This window comes from Bos grunniens, chromosome 3, assembly GCF_055505025.1.
Source record: "Bos grunniens cultivar Pamir isolate PY7600 chromosome 3, Bosgru_T2T1.0, whole genome shotgun sequence".
Lineage (NCBI taxonomy): Eukaryota > Metazoa > Chordata > Mammalia > Artiodactyla > Bovidae > Bos > Bos grunniens.
This window is the reverse complement of record NC_141167.1, coordinates 61263241-61280399: the sequence shown is the minus strand read 5'-3', so window position 1 is coordinate 61280399 and position 17159 is coordinate 61263241. Positions and strand designations below refer to the sequence as shown.

Here is a 17159-nt window from a genome sequence, read left to right as displayed (position 1 = left end):
TGCGACCCTGTGGACTGTAGCCTGCTAGGCTCCTCTGTCCATGGGATTCTCCAGGCAAGAATACTGGAGCGGGTTGCCATTTCCTTCTCCAGGGGATCTTCCAGACCCAGGAATCGAACCTGGGTCTCCTACATTGCATGCAGATTCTTTACCGACTGAGCTAGAGTGATGTTATCACACACCAAATATTGATTTCCAATGTATTTACTGGTAGAATAATTGAAGGTAATCAAGGTTAAATGAAACTGGTACTAGGAGAAACAAAGTTTCAATTATTTAAGAATATAAGAAATATTAATTAGGTATTAAATACATAAATAAGTGCTTATTCGCTCAGTTGTGTATACATGAATAATATCACATAAAGTATTATCATTGTTCTTCAGTCAGGTAGAATGTATTTGGTATTTGTTTTATTATTCTTTATACCATTTATATATATTTAATATACAACCCCATTCATAATACAGTTGGACATAAAAATGAATGATATGAAAAAAAAATGAATGATATGGTTTGTGTTAGAACTCAGTACCAGTTTGCAAATTTCATTTTGTAGTTAAGGCACTGTTTGGAGTTTATTTGCTATGACTTCTTATTAATTACTGCTTAAACAATGTATTTTTAACTAGTCCCAAATGCATGTATGAAACAAAGATTTAGCAGTCCATTTCTGTTTGCGATTCTTTGTAGACTCAAATAGCTCATTATGTAGTCAAGTTCCTTAAGAAACTTTAAAGCTGCTTGCCTACCTGAAGGAAGGTACTACTAGCAAGCTTCATTGTGCCATTGTTTCTTCTGGGTATGCTAGACTTCTGAAGAAACATCCTTTCTCTAGAATTCATATTCCCCAAGACTATCAAAATGTTTGAAGATTGTGTTACTGGTAAATGTTTTTCTGTGTATCTCTTTGAACATGGTTAGCTCTCAGTAAATATTAAACTATCAAAAGAAGAACATATCTTAAACACAAGTTGGTACTTTAGTGTATTAAATTAATTCCCTGCTTTATTTCTCATCCTTTGCTAAGACAGTGACTTTAAGACTGTGCTTTGGCTTACTGTGTATTCTAGGCACTTTGTGAAATGCTTTTTCTTTCTTTATCTTTCCATCCTACACTGCTACATAAGAAGACATTCCTCATTTCCATGAAATCCCAGGGTAACCAAGGATTTCATTGCAGGGTATGCTAACATCAAAACATTTTTGTTTGATTTAACAGAGAACGAGAAACTAGTATACAACTGCAGGAACCTTCCCTAGCAGGAATAGGAGGCGTATAGCATGTGTAATTGTCTTTTAAAATGACTAAGTTACGAAACTGACTTACTCCACTTGGTTGTGCACGTTCTTTCTGAAGTGCAGATTCCCCACTTCCCTTATGTTTTATTCCTTCCGCTGTCATCACTGGAAACACACTGACTGGGAGATTCAGCGACAGGTGATTCTGATAGAGATACTGGAACATGATATCAGGGCATTTTGAATCTTTACAAACTTACCCATCTACATAGCACTTATTTTCTAAAAAAATTATGTAATACTGAAATTTTTATATCTCCTTTTAAAATTAGTGTGGGCAATGGAAAGCAATGTTGTTCCATTATGACCAGACCCTATGTGTCAGAGGTAGGAATCCTCCAAGAAAAGACATGAGCCAATGGGAAATGTGGAAAACTAACTACAAATTTTGTTTCTTAAAGTGTCCATAATGAAGTTAGACATGTGAGGAATATCTCGCTTCTTGTTGCACATTATTCAAGTGGATAGGCTCATAGACTGTTTTAAGATGTGGCCTGTTTTGTTTATAGTGAATTATCTTACTTATAATAGCTTATCGGACTGCTGCTTTCTTATTTTATTTTTTGCCTCTTTTGCTTTTCTTTTTCTTCCTTCTCTCCTCCTCCGTTCTCTCTCACAAACACACATGCACACATACACATATACACATTTATTGAGTGATTTTGAACATTTTGTTGGTCAGCCTCTGAGTCTTACTCTTTGTGACCCCAATGGACTGCAGCACAGCAGGTTTCCCTGTTCTTCACTATCTCCAGTAGTTTGCTCAAACTCACGTTCATTTAGTTGGTGTTGCCATCCAACCATCTCATCCTCTGTCGTCCCCTTCTCTTCCTGCCCTCAATCTTTCCCAGCATCAAGGTCTTTTCCAATGAGTCGGCTCTTCACATCAGGTGGCCAAAGTATTGAAGCTTCAGCTTCAGCATCATTTCTTCCAATGTATATTTAGGGTTGATTTCCTTTAGGATTGACTGGTTTGATCTCCTTGCAGTTCAAGGGACTCTCACAAGTCTTCTCCAACACCAAGTTCAAAAGCATCAATTCTTCAGCACTCAGCCTTCTTTATAGTCCAACTCTCACATCCATACATGACTATTGGAAAAGCCATAGCTTTGACTATATGGACCTTTGTCAGCAAAGTGATGTCTCTGCTTTTTAATACACTGTCTAGGTTTGTCATGGCTTTTCTTCCAAGGAGTAAGTGTCTTTTAATTTCATGTCTGCAGTCACCATCTGCAATGATTTTGAAGCCCATGAAAATAAAACCTGCCACCTTTTCCTTTTCCTCATCTATTTGCCAAGTGGGAAACTAGAAATGCTAAACTAATCATGTGCATAAGACTTTCTGAATTCTAACAAAATAAACATTTCCTTCCATTTTAGCCTCTGTCTTCCATGCCTGAGAGTACCGAGATCATGAAAAGACAGAAGTACTACAGCAGTGACAGCAGCTATGGCAGTAGCAACAGCTCTTCAGAATCCGACGAAAATGAAAAAGACGAGTACCAAAATAAGAAAAGAGAAAAGCAAGTTACATATAATCTTAAGCAGTCCAACCACTACAAATTAATCCAACCATCCAGTAAGTTAAATTCTTCTAGCTTAGCTGTTATGTGAAGAAGTATGGAATTGAAATCACTGAACTCAATAAAAGACCTTGGGCCAAATGAACCCTTGTGTGAGGAGACCTAGATTCTACCCCACTTCCTTCCCCAACCAGACCTGTTAGGTCTGGATCCCACAATCCCTTTCGGGGTCTGCAAATGGGAAACAAAAGGAGTTAGACTTAAGGATCTCTGTAGTCTTCTGTTCCATATTTCAAAGTCTTCGTTAAGTCGTAAATTTCTGCATGAGTCTTTGAACCTGTGCCTCATGATGATCGGTTGATCTGCTGATGGCATTTTCTTTTAAGCCCCAATATTCTCTCATTCCGTTCCCCACTCTGTCATTCATTTTGTTTTATATTGTCCCCTATTTCAAAAAATGTGTGTCTCTCTCTAGGTATTTGAATTGAATGTATCTGTGAGCCACACAATTGTGAAATAGTTGAAGTTTTGTTCCCTCCCATTTTCATCACGGGTAAGCACTTCAGTCAGGACTTTGGTGTACAGGAAGTATTCAGGAGAACCACCAACCAGCTTCTCTGTTTCCTTCTTTCCTGCTGCCCTTTTCTGCTTTCTTCCTTTATTTCTTTCCCCATTTTCTCCCTCTTTCATTCCTTTTTCAATCCCAATGTCCAGTGTTGTGTCTTTGATTCTTCTTTCATCCCCAGATATCCAGCTTGGTATTGGTGTTGCCCAGGCTCGTTCGGATACCCCTTCCTGATGTTGTCTCCAATGCAGGGCTTTTCTTAACCTCTGTCACTCATCTCTCTGACTGCCTTGTCCTCCACTGTCCCAGAGCTCCACAAGGCACTGGTTCAGTCACTCGGTAAACACATTTCTGAGCCTCTGTTGCTCTGTCTGCAGCAATGGCTTAATATGGTAGTTTCCTGATAAACTCGGCCTTCCATACTTATGGGGAAAATGCATAAGCAATGCAGAATTAATATATGAAGATTTTAAATGATCTTTCTTTTACTTTCAAATTATTCCATAAAAATACTTCCTGTCTTTGACAGCTTTTATGTTTTGAGGGGAAGTAGTATATTATATTTCATTTTTTATTTACTCTTTTAATTTATGTTTATTGAGCACCTGTTTCAGAGTTTGTAAGCTCTTTTATCCATTAGTTCCTTTATTTTAAAGACTCCTTAAGTACTTTCAGTATGTCTCTGTGTAAGTATGGCTCTGTTTCTCTTTTGGAAGCTGACATTTTTCTGCCCAGATTTAATCGGTTTTGGAGTCCCTTTCCTCTTGGCTAATGTGTGTATCCCTAACAGCATGAACTGACAGAGGATGGAATAGGGATGAGAAAAACTACTAGGGTTCTTGTACTCAGATTCTTTTTTCTTCTGAGACCAGTAGTTTTAATAAATTGAGATTAGACAAGAGTGTACTAAAAATGTTTTTAAGTATAAATTTACATTTTAAAGCTTGTCTAATTCACTTAATATCTTTCTCCTTATTAGTTGTATTTTGTTTTCATAGCCATTAAGAATTGCAACAAAGGTTTCAATTTCTTATATTCTCTTTTTAATCTTACACTAAGGAATGTTATAGCCACAAGCCTTCCTTGAATTTTCTCTCCAAACAGATGTTGATAACTGAGGATAAAAATTCAGATTATGTACAACGCTTTCTGTTGTAGGGGGTTAATATAGGAAATTTAAACTTGTTACAGTACCAAAGGATATATTTTGATTTGATATATGGTAGGGAGAAGGCAATGGCACCCCACTCCAGTACTCTTGCCTAGAAAATCCCATGGGCGGAGCAGCCTGGTAGGCTTCAGTCCATGGGGTCACTAAGAGTCGGACACGACGGAGCGACTTCACTTTCACTTTTCACTTTCATGCTTTGGAGAAGGAAATGGCAACCCACTCCAGTGTTCTTGCCTGGAGAATCCCAGGGACGGGGGAGCCTGGTGGGCTGCCGTCTATGGGGTCGCATAGAGTCGGACACGACTGAAGCGACTTAGCAGCAGCAGCAGCAGTCCTATGCAAAACTGTATGAAGTATTTTCTCTCAGATAATTTATGCATGAAAGTTTCAACCATTTTTTGTTAGTCTACCTAAATTTCATTGACATATCTAACTACTTAGTTATTCTGTCTGAATTCTAATGTATGCAGGAGAAAAAATGAAAATCTCTTGTGATTCAAGAAAAAGTCTTGTTTCCCTTCTGCAGCTATAATCACATTATACATATCCAAACCACCATCATAAGCCCTTGAAGAAAGCAGGGCCAAGGTATATGTATTAGTACATGCTTATGAGTATTTCTTAGGAGAAGATTGACCAATGGTATGTTTCCCACACAGCCCTTTTTAGAAGTGCCATTTCAAAAACTAGTGTGACTTTTAGAAGGAGATTAACAGTTGGAACAAATGGAAGCTTTTTTTGTTCATTTGTTTGACATTTTTTATAGCTTGAATGAGTATACTTTTTTATACTCTGCAGAACTAAATAGAACTATTAGACTTCTCATCAAGTCAAAATCCTTTAGAAATACATCTCTAAATATAAGGCTCAAGTCCATTGCCTTTATAAAGGTTTACATTTTTATCAACAGCTATTGAAGAGAAATATTTGGGTATTGAACCTGCCTTCATGTGAGTTTTATGAAATTATTTAATTAATGAAGAGTGATATATTTCCTAAGCAGAGAGAAAATATACAATGGAGGGTATATAGAACATATGTGCTAGGAAAGTTATAGATGTTGATAGTATTGAAGAACATTCTATTTCTTTGTGTCAGGCATTAAAATTTGTCAGGAATAATTGGTTCTCCCTTTAAATGTTCTCAATTTGCACAAGCATAGAAGATATTCTATGATTTTTTAAGTTGTTCTGATAACAATCATTGATCCAGACGTTTTTTTCTTCATTTAAATATTTTACTATGGTAATTTAAATCTAATTTTTAAAATTCGTCTGTCCTGTGAATAAGGACTTGTCTGTCTAGTACTACTTTTATAATAACCAGCTATATAATCTTTGTTTTTCTTCTGTTATATTATTATTATTGCAATAATTGCATCCTTCCTAGGTGGCGCAGTGATAATCACCCCGCCCTCCAATGTAGGAGCTGCAAGAGATGCGAGTTCAATCCCTGGGTTGGGAAGATCCCCTAGAGTAGGAAATGGCAACCTGCTCCAGTATTCTTGCCAGAAAAATTCCTTGGACGGAGGAGCTTGGCAGGTTATAGTCGGATACAACTGAGCACACCATCACACATTATTATTATTATTTTATTTTCATGGGCCCTAAATTTGATAACATCAATTTATCCTGGCCATTCTCCCCTATTCATTTGCCCCTATGAATCCTGCTGTAAAATACTCTGTTTCTAACATCTGCACAGATTCTAATAAGTGACCAGTCTATATTATAGAAAAAGGGAGCGTGCTGGCCTTAAGTCAGGGTTTAGAACTGAACTTGGCAATCTTCTTGTCATGTGATAAGTTCTTTCTGAGTCTCCAGATGATAGAGATTTGTACTTCAGAGGGTTTCTGTGAGAACAAAGATAGTAGTGTACCACCTAGCATGATGCCTGCTTTGTAGAATGTGTTCCATACATGTTAGCTTTCTGTTCTTCTGGTCCTTTTGTCAAGTTTCAAGAATAGAACACTAAGGTACTATTTAAGTATTATTCTCACAAGAGCCATTCTTTATACATGACAGGGGTTCTGCACTGTGTTCACTGTTTAAATTGAAGAAATAACTCCAAATTTATATTCTCATGGTGATGCCGATGCTTTGACACTTACTGCCACCCTTCTAGGGCTTCTCTGGTGGCTCAGCTGTAAAGAACCTGCCTGCCAATTCAGGAGACGTGGATTCGATCCCTGGGCTGGAAAGATCCCCTGGAGAAGGAAATGGCAACCCACTCCAGTGTTCTAGCCTGGAAAATCTCATGGAGAGAGGAGATTGGTGGGCTATGGTCCATAGGGTCACAAAGAGTCAGACATGACTTAGAAACTAAAAAAAACAAGTCACCCTGCTAATCATTAGTTTGTATAGATACAATACAGTGGAGGACTTCTACTAACTCTGCTACTGTACCATCCCTTTTCTTCATCATCCATAGGCTCCATAAGGCGTTCAGTCAGTTGTCCTCGGTCCATCTCTTCTCAGTCACCATCCTGTGCAGACATCCGCCCCTTTTCTGCTCAACAAGTGATATCAGCATCCCGGCCGACTTCAGGGTCTCGGTCACATTCTTTAAACCGTGCCTCCTCCTACACGAGGCATCTGCCTCAAAGTAATGATGCCAGCTCCTCTGACTCTCTGATGGTAAGTCTTCTGTTTTGCTGCCCTGAAATGAGCGCTGTACTCAGGAATTAGGTGGCAGAGGGATTAGCTGGGAGGAGGATAGATTGAACATCAAATCCTTTCTATTCAACTCATGGTCTCCTGGAATTTGGATTATTCCTCTTTCTTCACCTATAACCAAGTATGGATTCTTAAAAGGCCAGCTTCACTATATCACAAAACTTGAGGACGAACACTGAGAATATATTTATTTTCCATTTGCTCATGGAGTAGGGTAATTTTGCATTGATTGTACAGTGTGTCTGAATTTGGGGAATTTTGTTTTATGGAAAATTTTCCTTAATGGGACTATTGATAAATAAGTTAAAAAATTAACTATTGGTAAATTATCTTTAGAGCACTGAAATATGGAATTTTTAATAACATTTTCTGTATATTAAATTAGCATATAGAATTATATATATACATATATATAATATTTCCTCCTTTAGCATAAATCTTAGAGATTCAGTATTGAGGAAGTCAGTGAACTTTTTTGCAACCAAGTTTTCTAGTAAATGCTCAAATATTGGGTTGACCAACAAGTTCAATCAGGTGTAAAACCCAGATGAACTTGTTGGCCAACTCAGCAGATACCTCCATGTACCTTCACATAGACCAATGACTTATTTAGTTTGTTTATTTAATGTGGATGTTGCTTCCAAAGGAAAGAATATGAAAAGTATAAGTGAATGAATTTCACTTGGTAACAAGTTTCTTTCTTTTTTTTTGCTAATCAAGAATTGCCTGAGATATATGTAGAAAATGAAAATTTTTAAACACTCATGTTTTTGTTTGGGTATTTTGAACTACATAAAATGCAACTGTGTGGAAGCATGAAAGACATTCTTGGGGAATCATATCCATTTAATCCTAAGATTTTAATGCTAAGAAGAAATGCAAAAACATTATTTTCTTCCTTTTTCATCGTTATGTTTTCAATCGAAAATGCATCGTTTTTACCTAGACATATCTTTTAGATTATAGTGACACAGTGAAATAAGACCCCCTCCAAATATCTGTATTCTTTCAAATTTAAGAGTGAGTCTTTGCGGAAACTGAGACCAAAAGAACAAGAAGATGATCTAACAAGTCAGACCTTATTTGTTCTCAAGGATATGAAGATCCGGTTTCCAGGAAAATCAGATGCAGAATCATTAATTCTGATAGAAGATGTGAGTATTTGATGTATATAAAATTCCAAGGAGCTCATACATTTTTATTCTTCTTCCTAAAATATTAAAATTTGTTTCCTGATGTCATTATCTCCAGTGACATAGTAAACTTAAATGACCTCCACAAGCTTTAGAAGATACAGGGGTTATTTGAATTATTATGATTCATGAGCAATTAGATCACATTTATAATCAGCAATGCAAAATATCTTTTAGTGTATAGTCCTATTTTAATGATGCTTCATCAAGTTGAAAATAATTAGTGTTAAATAGTTATTTGTTCCGAATGATTAAAGACACATCAAGTTAAGCTTGCTTCTATAAAGAGTTTGAAAGATTTAATATGGAATGAGATAATAAGGGAAAAAGTGGGCCGTGGGCATGAAGTAAATGTTTGAATATGATACCTTGAATGGTATTAGTCGAATTTTGAAATGGCTTACGTGGTGTGTGTTTTCTTGTTACATATGCATTTGCGCCACCCAGTGGAATGTTCTAAAATGGCAGAGTCCTAAAATTCACATTAAAGTTGGTAACTTACTCCTGATTTAGAAAGAAGGTCCAAGATAGTAAAATATTCGAGTGAAATAGCATTTCTTCACCCAAAGTTCTATTGATATTTCTTCATTGAAACATCCTTTCAAATTGTCATTCTTAGATAATTTCTCAGTAATAGAATGTTGTTTTCTGGTTTCTGGGGTTTTTTTTTTCGTTTTGTTTTTCACCCGGAGAAGGCACCATCTAGTGGCCAGTCGTAGGATAGAAACCACAGCCATGCAGTTGGCTTTTTTTTCACTTTTTAGCAGTACTTTACCTGGTGGTCTACAATCCATGGGGTCGCAAAGAGTCGTACACGACTGAGCGACTTCTGTGTGTGTGTGTGTGTGTGTGTGCAGACCTGTGAGTCGGACACGACTGAAGCGACTTAGCAGCAGCAGCAGCAGCAGACCTATCTAAAGCATTGTCTAGAAACAAAACAACCGAAAACAATAATAAAAAAGACTTTTGTAGTTAAAAATCAATAATGGCAATTTGTATTTTGCAATCATAGCATAGTTATAACCAAAACCTCCAAATATTATGCTTTGTGTTTGTTATATATATATTTTAAAAAGTGAAAATGGTATCTTGTTCACAAATGAGATGCTATTTGTTACATCAAGGGAGAAGGAAGAAGAATGAACATTAGTTGTAAAGCATTATGCCAGAATTATTTCTATTGACATTGTTATCTTATTCAACAGAGTAGAGGTTGTGTTTTTGCACCAGACATTTTGTTTATATTTCTTAAGATGTAAGTTGTATACTACATTTTTCAGTCAGGTGGATGAAAAATTAGATAATCTGAGGGTAAAACTATTGTTTGTGGATAACTGTGGTGGTTCTGTAAAGAACATGTGTATAGGCTTATATAATTGATATAATATATTAGACATTAGATTAGTTACAACATGTTTACTTATGCAGCAACTATTTTAATCTATTTGTTATAGTGTATATAACTAGAATATATATTCAGATATTTTGCATATTTGCACCAAAAAATAAAAGGGGATAATAGAATCCTAATTATATATAGGCTATTTTCTAATGTGCTATTCAATATTTTGTTATTATGAATGATGCTATAAATACAGTTCTTGGAATTAAAATGAAAAACCTATAGTTTTGGCTTCTTCCCAGTCCTTATATTTCTGAAGACATTTGAGTTTCATTAATTAAAGATTGTTTGCTTTTTACAGCAAGAAGAGAAAAACTTTAAATTCAGATGGCTTCTTTACCTTATGTTAAAAAAATCTTTGCATTCTTTTTTTTTTTAATGAAAGTAGGCATCCTTTATTTCAAATAGTATTATGGTGTTTTCATTTCACAAATTAACTACATTAAATTTCTTAATATGTCTTCCCTCAAACAGATCATTGATAACTGGAAGTATCATAAAACAAAAGTGGCATCATATTGGCTCATAAAATTGGATTCTGTAAAACAACGAAAAGTGAGTAATGAATACCCCCAAACAGGTTTTTGCTCTTTTGGATTATGTATTAACCTAGGATCATTAAACCACATTCATAACCAAACTGTACACATGCTCATTTGTTTCCTAGTTTCCTTTACAAACATTTGTTATCTACTATGTTTCAGGTGCTATTTTAGGTTCTGAGAATAAACAAGTGGATTAAAAAAATACTATTGTCTCATAGAATTGTATTCTAGTTAAGGTGTTTGATAATAAATCAATATATAACAGAATGTATGGTGGTATTAAGTACTGTGGAGGAAAATAAATCAGGATTAAAAATTGAGAGAAGATGACCTAAATGAAATGAGAAAAATATTATGTAGACATCTAGCTACATTGCATTAGACAGAGGGAAGAACAGATACAGAGGCCTGGGGTATAAGTTAGCCTGATCTGTCCATGAGACATAGGGGACACCATTTATTTCCTGATTGACAGGATGGTTGGTTTGTGCTGGTCAAGAGTGTGTGATGTGTTGGTGACAGTTGAAGTTGAATAGATAAGCAGGATCAGATCACAGCTTTACAGGCTGTGGAAATACTTTGGGTTTTATTCCAAGTGATGGAACACCATCAGAAATTTTTGAGCAGAGGAGTTACATAGTATGGTTTCTAATTTAGAGGGATCATGAGAGCTACTTGTGAAGAACAGAACAAGGGTAAATGGAAAATGGCAGAACAGAAGTAGAGACTAGGTACTCTATGGTTTTTAGAGTAACTGAGCTGAGAACTAATGGTTGTTTAAGCTAGCTAAGCTAAGTCACTTCAGTCGTGTCTGACTCTGTGCGACCCCATAGACGGCAGCCCACCAGGCTCCCCCGTCCCTGGGATTCTCCAGGCAAGAACACTGGAGCGGGTTGCCAATTTCCTTCTCCAATGCGTGAAAGTGAAAAGTGAAAGTGAAATCGCTCAGTCCTGTCCGACTCTTCGCGACCCCATGGACGGCAGCCTACCAGGTTCCTCCACCCATGGGATTTTCCAGGCAAGAGTACTGGAGTGGGGTGCCATTGCTTAGCTAGGTTGATAACTGAATTGAGTGTACACTGGAGAAAGAAAAGGGCTTTATTTTCCCTGTTGTTTTGTTTTGCTTTGGTTTTGAACATACTAAAGTTGATACACTGATTAGACATCTAATGCAGATGTTGAATGTGTCATTGTATATATGAGTTCAGAGCTAAGGCTGTATATGGAGATACAAAACTTAAGAGTCACTATTAGAAAAGGCAGAGGAACCAGAGATCACATTGACAACATCCATTGGATCATCGGAAAAATAAGAAAGTTCCAGAAAAACATCTACTTCTGCTTTATTGACTATGCCAAAGCCTTTGACTGTGTGTAGATCACAACAAACTGGAAAATTCTTCAAGAGATGGGAATACCAGACTACCTGACCTGCCTCCTGAGAAATCTGTATACAGGTCAAGAAGCAACAGTTAGAACTGGACATTGAACAACAGACTGGTTCCACATAGGAAAAGGAGTACGTCAAGGCTGTATATTGTCACCCTGCTTATTTAACTTATATGCAGAGTACATCATGAGAAATGCTGGACTGGAAGAAACACAAGCTGGAATCAAGATTACCGGGAGAAATATCAATAACCTCAGATATGCAGATGACACCACCCTTATGGCAGAAAGTGAAGAGGAACTCAAAAGCCTCTTGATGAAAGTGAAAATAGAGAGTGAAAAAGTTGGCTTAAAGCTCAAGATTCAGAAAACGAAGATCATGGCATCCGGTCCCATCACTTCATGGGAAATAGATGGGAAAACAGTGGAAACAGTGTCAGACTTTATTATTTTGGGCTCCAAAATCACTGCAGATGGTGACTGCAGCCATGAAATTAAAAGACGCTTACTCCTTGGAAGGAAAGTTATGACCAACCTAGATAGCATATTCAAAAGCAGAGACATTACTTTGCCAACAAAGGTTCATCTAGTCAAGGCTATGGTTTTTCCTGTGGTCATGTATGAATGTGAGAGTTGGACTGTGAAGAAGGCTGAGTGCCGAAGAATTGATGCTTTTGAAGTGTGGTGTTGGAGAAGACTCTTGAGAGTCCCTTGGACTGCAAGGAGATCCAACCAGTCCATTCTGAAGGAGATCAGCCCTGGGATTTCTTTGGAAGGAATGATGCTAAAGCTGAAACTCCAGTACTTTGGCCACCTCATGCAAAGAGTTGACTCACTGGAAAAGACTGATGCTGGGAGGGATTGGGGGCAGGAGGAGAAGGGGACGACAGAGGATGAGATGGCTGGATGGCATCACTGACTCAATGGACGTGAGTTTGAGCGAACTCCGGGAGTTGGTGATGGACAGGGAGGCCTGGCGTGCTGCGATTCACGGGGTTGCAAAGAGTCAGACACGACTGAGTGACCAATCTGATCTGATCTGTGCTATTTTAGTAGCTATAGTGAAGCTGTTGTATCCCTAAGTAATGCAAGCTATCACTTCCCCTTTCTGAAATGTATTGCTAATAAGGTGAAAGTTGACACTAATCAAACGATGACTTTGAAATTAGGTATTTTCCTCTGAGTAAACTGAAACCAGAATTAAGCATTAACTCATTCAACAAAGGACAACTTAGTGTCCTGTCACGTGCCAAGTGCTGTTCAGGAGAGTGTAGCACAGCTGGTAGCAGAGGTAGATTGAAAACATTCTGTAAGCCCAGAATTCCTGTACGATTAAAAAAGGAACCTCTTATTGGAATGCTGAATCTTTTTGTAAGTACAATGTATTTCTTCTAACCTAGATGATAGATAAGTAAGTTGGTAATTAAAACAGATAGCCCAGAAACAGATTAAAATATTCATAAAATATTAATACCTGATAAATATGACATTTCAAATCGATGGAGTAAAGATAAATTTTCCCATAAATGATACTAAAACAATCAATGATTTGTAAGAAAATTAAGTTGGAGCATTATCTCTCACCCTATGCAACAATAAATTCTAGAAATTGCTGTTGTTTTTTTACATGTGATATGATTGTACAGAGTGATCAAATGATGTATGTTTCTGATAGTAGTACTATTTATGAATTAGGTGAAACTATTTTGTATTTTAAGGGTGTCATGCTCAATTGTGTTTATAAATTTCAAGTAAAAATATTTGACAACAAGAAAGCCAGTGTAATAATAATAAATTGCAAACTGTATTGAAAAAAATTTAAAAGCTTTTACATGTTGATATTAGACTAAAGGGATCTGAAAATTTGTCTGTTGGGTTGTAACATGCTAACCATTCATTGGACTATCTGTCTGATACATGTGCTATTGCTTAAGAAACTGCATCAAAGAAAAATAAAAAGAAACCTAGAAATGTGGATCAACTTTGGAATGTAGAATTGTTGTTGTTCAGTTGCTAAGTCATATCTGACTCTTTGTGACCTCATGGACGGGAGCGCACCTGGTTCCTCTATCCTCCACTATCTCCTGGAGTTTCCTCAAATCCATATCCATTGAGTTGGTGATGCTATCTAACCATCTCATCCTCTGGCACCCACTGCTACTTTTGCCTTCAATCTTTCCCAACATCAGGGTCTTTTCCAGTCAGTTCTATGCATCAGGTGGCCAAAGTATTGGTGCTTCAGCTTCAGCATCAGTCCTTCCTATGAATATTCAGGCTTGATGTCCTTTAGGATTGACTGGTTTGATCTCCTTGCAGTCCAAGGGACTCTTGAGTCTTTTACAGCACTGAAAGCATCAATTCATTGGCACTCAACCTTTCTTTATGGTCCAACTCTTATGTCTGTACCTGATTACTGGAAAAAACCATAGCTTTGACTGTATGGACCTTTGTCAGCAAAATCATGCCTCTACTTTTTAATATGCTGTCTAGATTTGTCATAGTTTTCTTTCCAAAGAGCAAGCATCTTTTAATATCATGGCTGCAGTCACTGTCCACAGTGTATTTCGAGCCCAAGTAGAATTAGGTATTATTAAAAGTTACCCACTTAGAGGACCAAGAACTTAACTAATTTAACATCTAGATGTGCATTAATCAGAACTATCTTTCTTTGGACTATGAGTATAGTCAATAATTATTGGATGGCTATATCAGTTCAGTCCCCTGGAAAGCAGACATATGACAGAGTTAGAAGTGAAAGACATTTCTGAGGAAAGACATACAAGAAAGATAAAGGTGGAGAGAGTTTGAGCAGGCAGGAAGAGCCTTCTGACTGGAGCTGGTCTGACACCAGTGAATGGAAAACAGGAGGACTGGGGAGGAAGAAGTTCAGACTAGAGAAGTTCTGAGTAAGACCCGTCAGGCTGATTGGGAGCCCAGAACACAAGTTGCTTGTGAGAGCGGTCACACTGGGCAGAAATAGCTTCCCTCTGGTATCCCAGCCATGCTCAACCTTGGCCAAGAGCAGTCTGGGGAGTACCTAAACTTGGCCTGAAGTTGTAAAATCATTGATCCTCAATGGGGATGCTGTCAGCTAACTGCACTCTTAGAGATTAGTTGATTCAAATGGCATATCTCCAAGGCTGCCACAATGGTTGTGTGTGATAAAATTTAGTGTGACAAACATTTATTGGTTGCCAACTTTGTACAAGAACTATACTGGGCACTGTTGGGGATTTTGAGAGTTGTTCATTCATTCATTCATTTATTTGCTCATCAAAGCATGTACTTAACAATATTAATTGAGAGACTACAATGTCCCAAGCACAGTTCTAAATGTGGAATGCACAAGACTCATTTAAATCTCTTAATTTCATTAGAAACCATTGTTGAAATATGTATTTTACTTTTTCCATTCTAGTATCAAAGCTTTTGCTACTTGCTCATTAGAATGTTGTGAAACTCTCAGATTAGAATGCCACACACACACAAACGCTTCCACATATCTTATTTAAAAACTCCCGTAATGGGTGTAAAATTTAAAGGTCAATGATGTGGGACTAAACTACTGAAAATAATCCTCACTAGGTGAAAATTGAATCAGCTAATCTTACTTAATGTCATGTTGTGGTAACTTCACACTAGCATAATTTAGCCTTCTCCCAAGAATGCAGTTGTAAGGAATATACCTGAAGTATGAAAATATTACCGTGATGTTGGGTGGTGAAGAATGCCAAATTTTCTGAAGAGCTTTTTTCTCTGATATCAAGTAGTAGTAAAAAGGTTGTATTATACTTACATTTATTTTAGGATTCTAAGAAATCCTTGTTTATCAAGTATTTCTTCTCTAAATAACAGTTTAAAAAATACCTACAGTAGCTGCTTCTGCATGGATTTTGATGTTCTTTTTTTTAAATTTTATTTTATTTAACTTTACAATATTGTATTGGTTTTGCCATATATTGAAATGAATCTGCCACAGGTATACATGTGTTTCCTATCCTGAACCCTCCTTCCTCCTCCCTCCCCATACCATCCCTCTGATGTTCTTATTTTCTATCTCTTTTTCACTTGGGCTGACACAGATGCTGTATAGGCCGTTCATTTTGCATCAGCAAAGATGCCTTTACCCTATAGCCTTGGCTGCTGCATGCATCATTAGTGCAGCATGTAGTGATTTTAATGCTATTTCTAAACCTCCCTCACCTCGTGCCATTATTTTAATTTAGGACCAACTGTTCAGCCATATGGAGCAGTTTGTCATTCAACATCTGTATGTACTTGCAAAATATGAATTTGTCTGTGTGCTTTATGCTTTCAAATGTGCTATATTTCATATGGAAAAGACATATCTTTTCATTTTATTAATGCTTTCATTGACTGAATCTCCCATTTATTTTTTCCCTTGGAGAGCTTAATGTTGGATCATGATGCTTTTAAAAGTCACAATGTCAGTAAGTGGATACCCATATTCTACAAGTTAGCCTCACTTGAGTCCACAGATAAACACAAAGGGCACCTTGCTGACCACTTGTTTTTGTGTTTCACAAATTATTCGTCTTCCATCCATTTGCTTTTAACACCAAAGCACCCAGAAAACCAAATAGCATTGCAAATAGTACTGACACTAATTTACCTCATTCCAGTCTGATTTCTTGCCTGTTTTCTGCCTTCCTAAAAGTATTCAGTTGGTGTTTGGCTAGAGGTGCAGGCGTTGTCTCCCCATCTGTGTGGCCTTTTAAGCAAACTGGTCCCTGATGGATTCCATGGCTCTGCTGGAGGGCATGCTTGTGTAGCCTTGTATGTACACAGTGACTCCACCCATCTTCTCAAGTATTGCTTGACTGAAGGTGAATCTGAATCTAAGCAGAGACAATTTGATTATCTTCTGATTTTGCTGTTGTCCCCTGGACAGATCAAATTAATTGTGAAGTATTGCTGGGTAGTGGTTAAGAACAAGGATCCAGCTACAATGCTATCCATTACCTAACTGTGTGATCTTGGGTAAGTTCCTTATCTTTTCTATGCCTGAATTTTCTCACCTATAAAATGAGATCCAAACATTTTCAAAACTAAAACATTTTTCAAAACTATTAGGCAGCAAAATCTAACCCACCTGAACTCTTTCAGTGACAATGATATGACAGGAAGTTATTTTTGTCTGTCTCTTCCTTTGAGTATTCACATGTTTTCCTGTAGAAATATAATGTTTATGATTGTGGAATCTAGCCTCAAGATTTTTGGAAAGAAATTATGGACAATTCATATCTATCTCAATGTTTTTATCTTGAGTATTAAATGAATTGCCGTCTGTAAAAGTGATTGGAACAGTGCTTTGTCCATTGTAAGCCCTCAATAAGTGTTAGCTCTGATTTTTACCTTGTTGACATAGGTTTC

At 37.1% G+C, this 17159-nt stretch overlaps 1 protein-coding gene across 11 annotated transcripts in view; it reads left to right on the top strand.

Moving 5' to 3' along the window:
- The window catches only part of TTLL7 (tubulin tyrosine ligase like 7), a 147924-nt gene that overhangs the window by 103038 nt on the left and 27727 nt on the right, over positions 1 to 17159 (top strand). For 8 of the 11 annotated variants that reach the window (XR_015160339.1, XR_015160340.1, XM_086390773.1 and 5 more), the window contains 4 exons: positions 2683 to 2881; positions 6992 to 7197; positions 8256 to 8390; positions 10306 to 10386. Coding sequence is in view for 6 of the 11 variants with exons in the window: in XM_086390773.1 (XP_086246899.1) it covers positions 2683 to 2881; positions 6992 to 7197; positions 8256 to 8390; positions 10306 to 10386 (621 nt within the window). In the remaining 5 variants the exon portion in view is untranslated. Of the gene's footprint in view, positions 1 to 2682; positions 2882 to 6991; positions 7198 to 8255; positions 8391 to 10305; positions 10387 to 16677; positions 16767 to 17159 lie in introns of all 11 variants that reach the window. The other 3 variants (XR_015160341.1, XR_015160343.1, XR_015160344.1) reach the window with 1 other exon arrangement.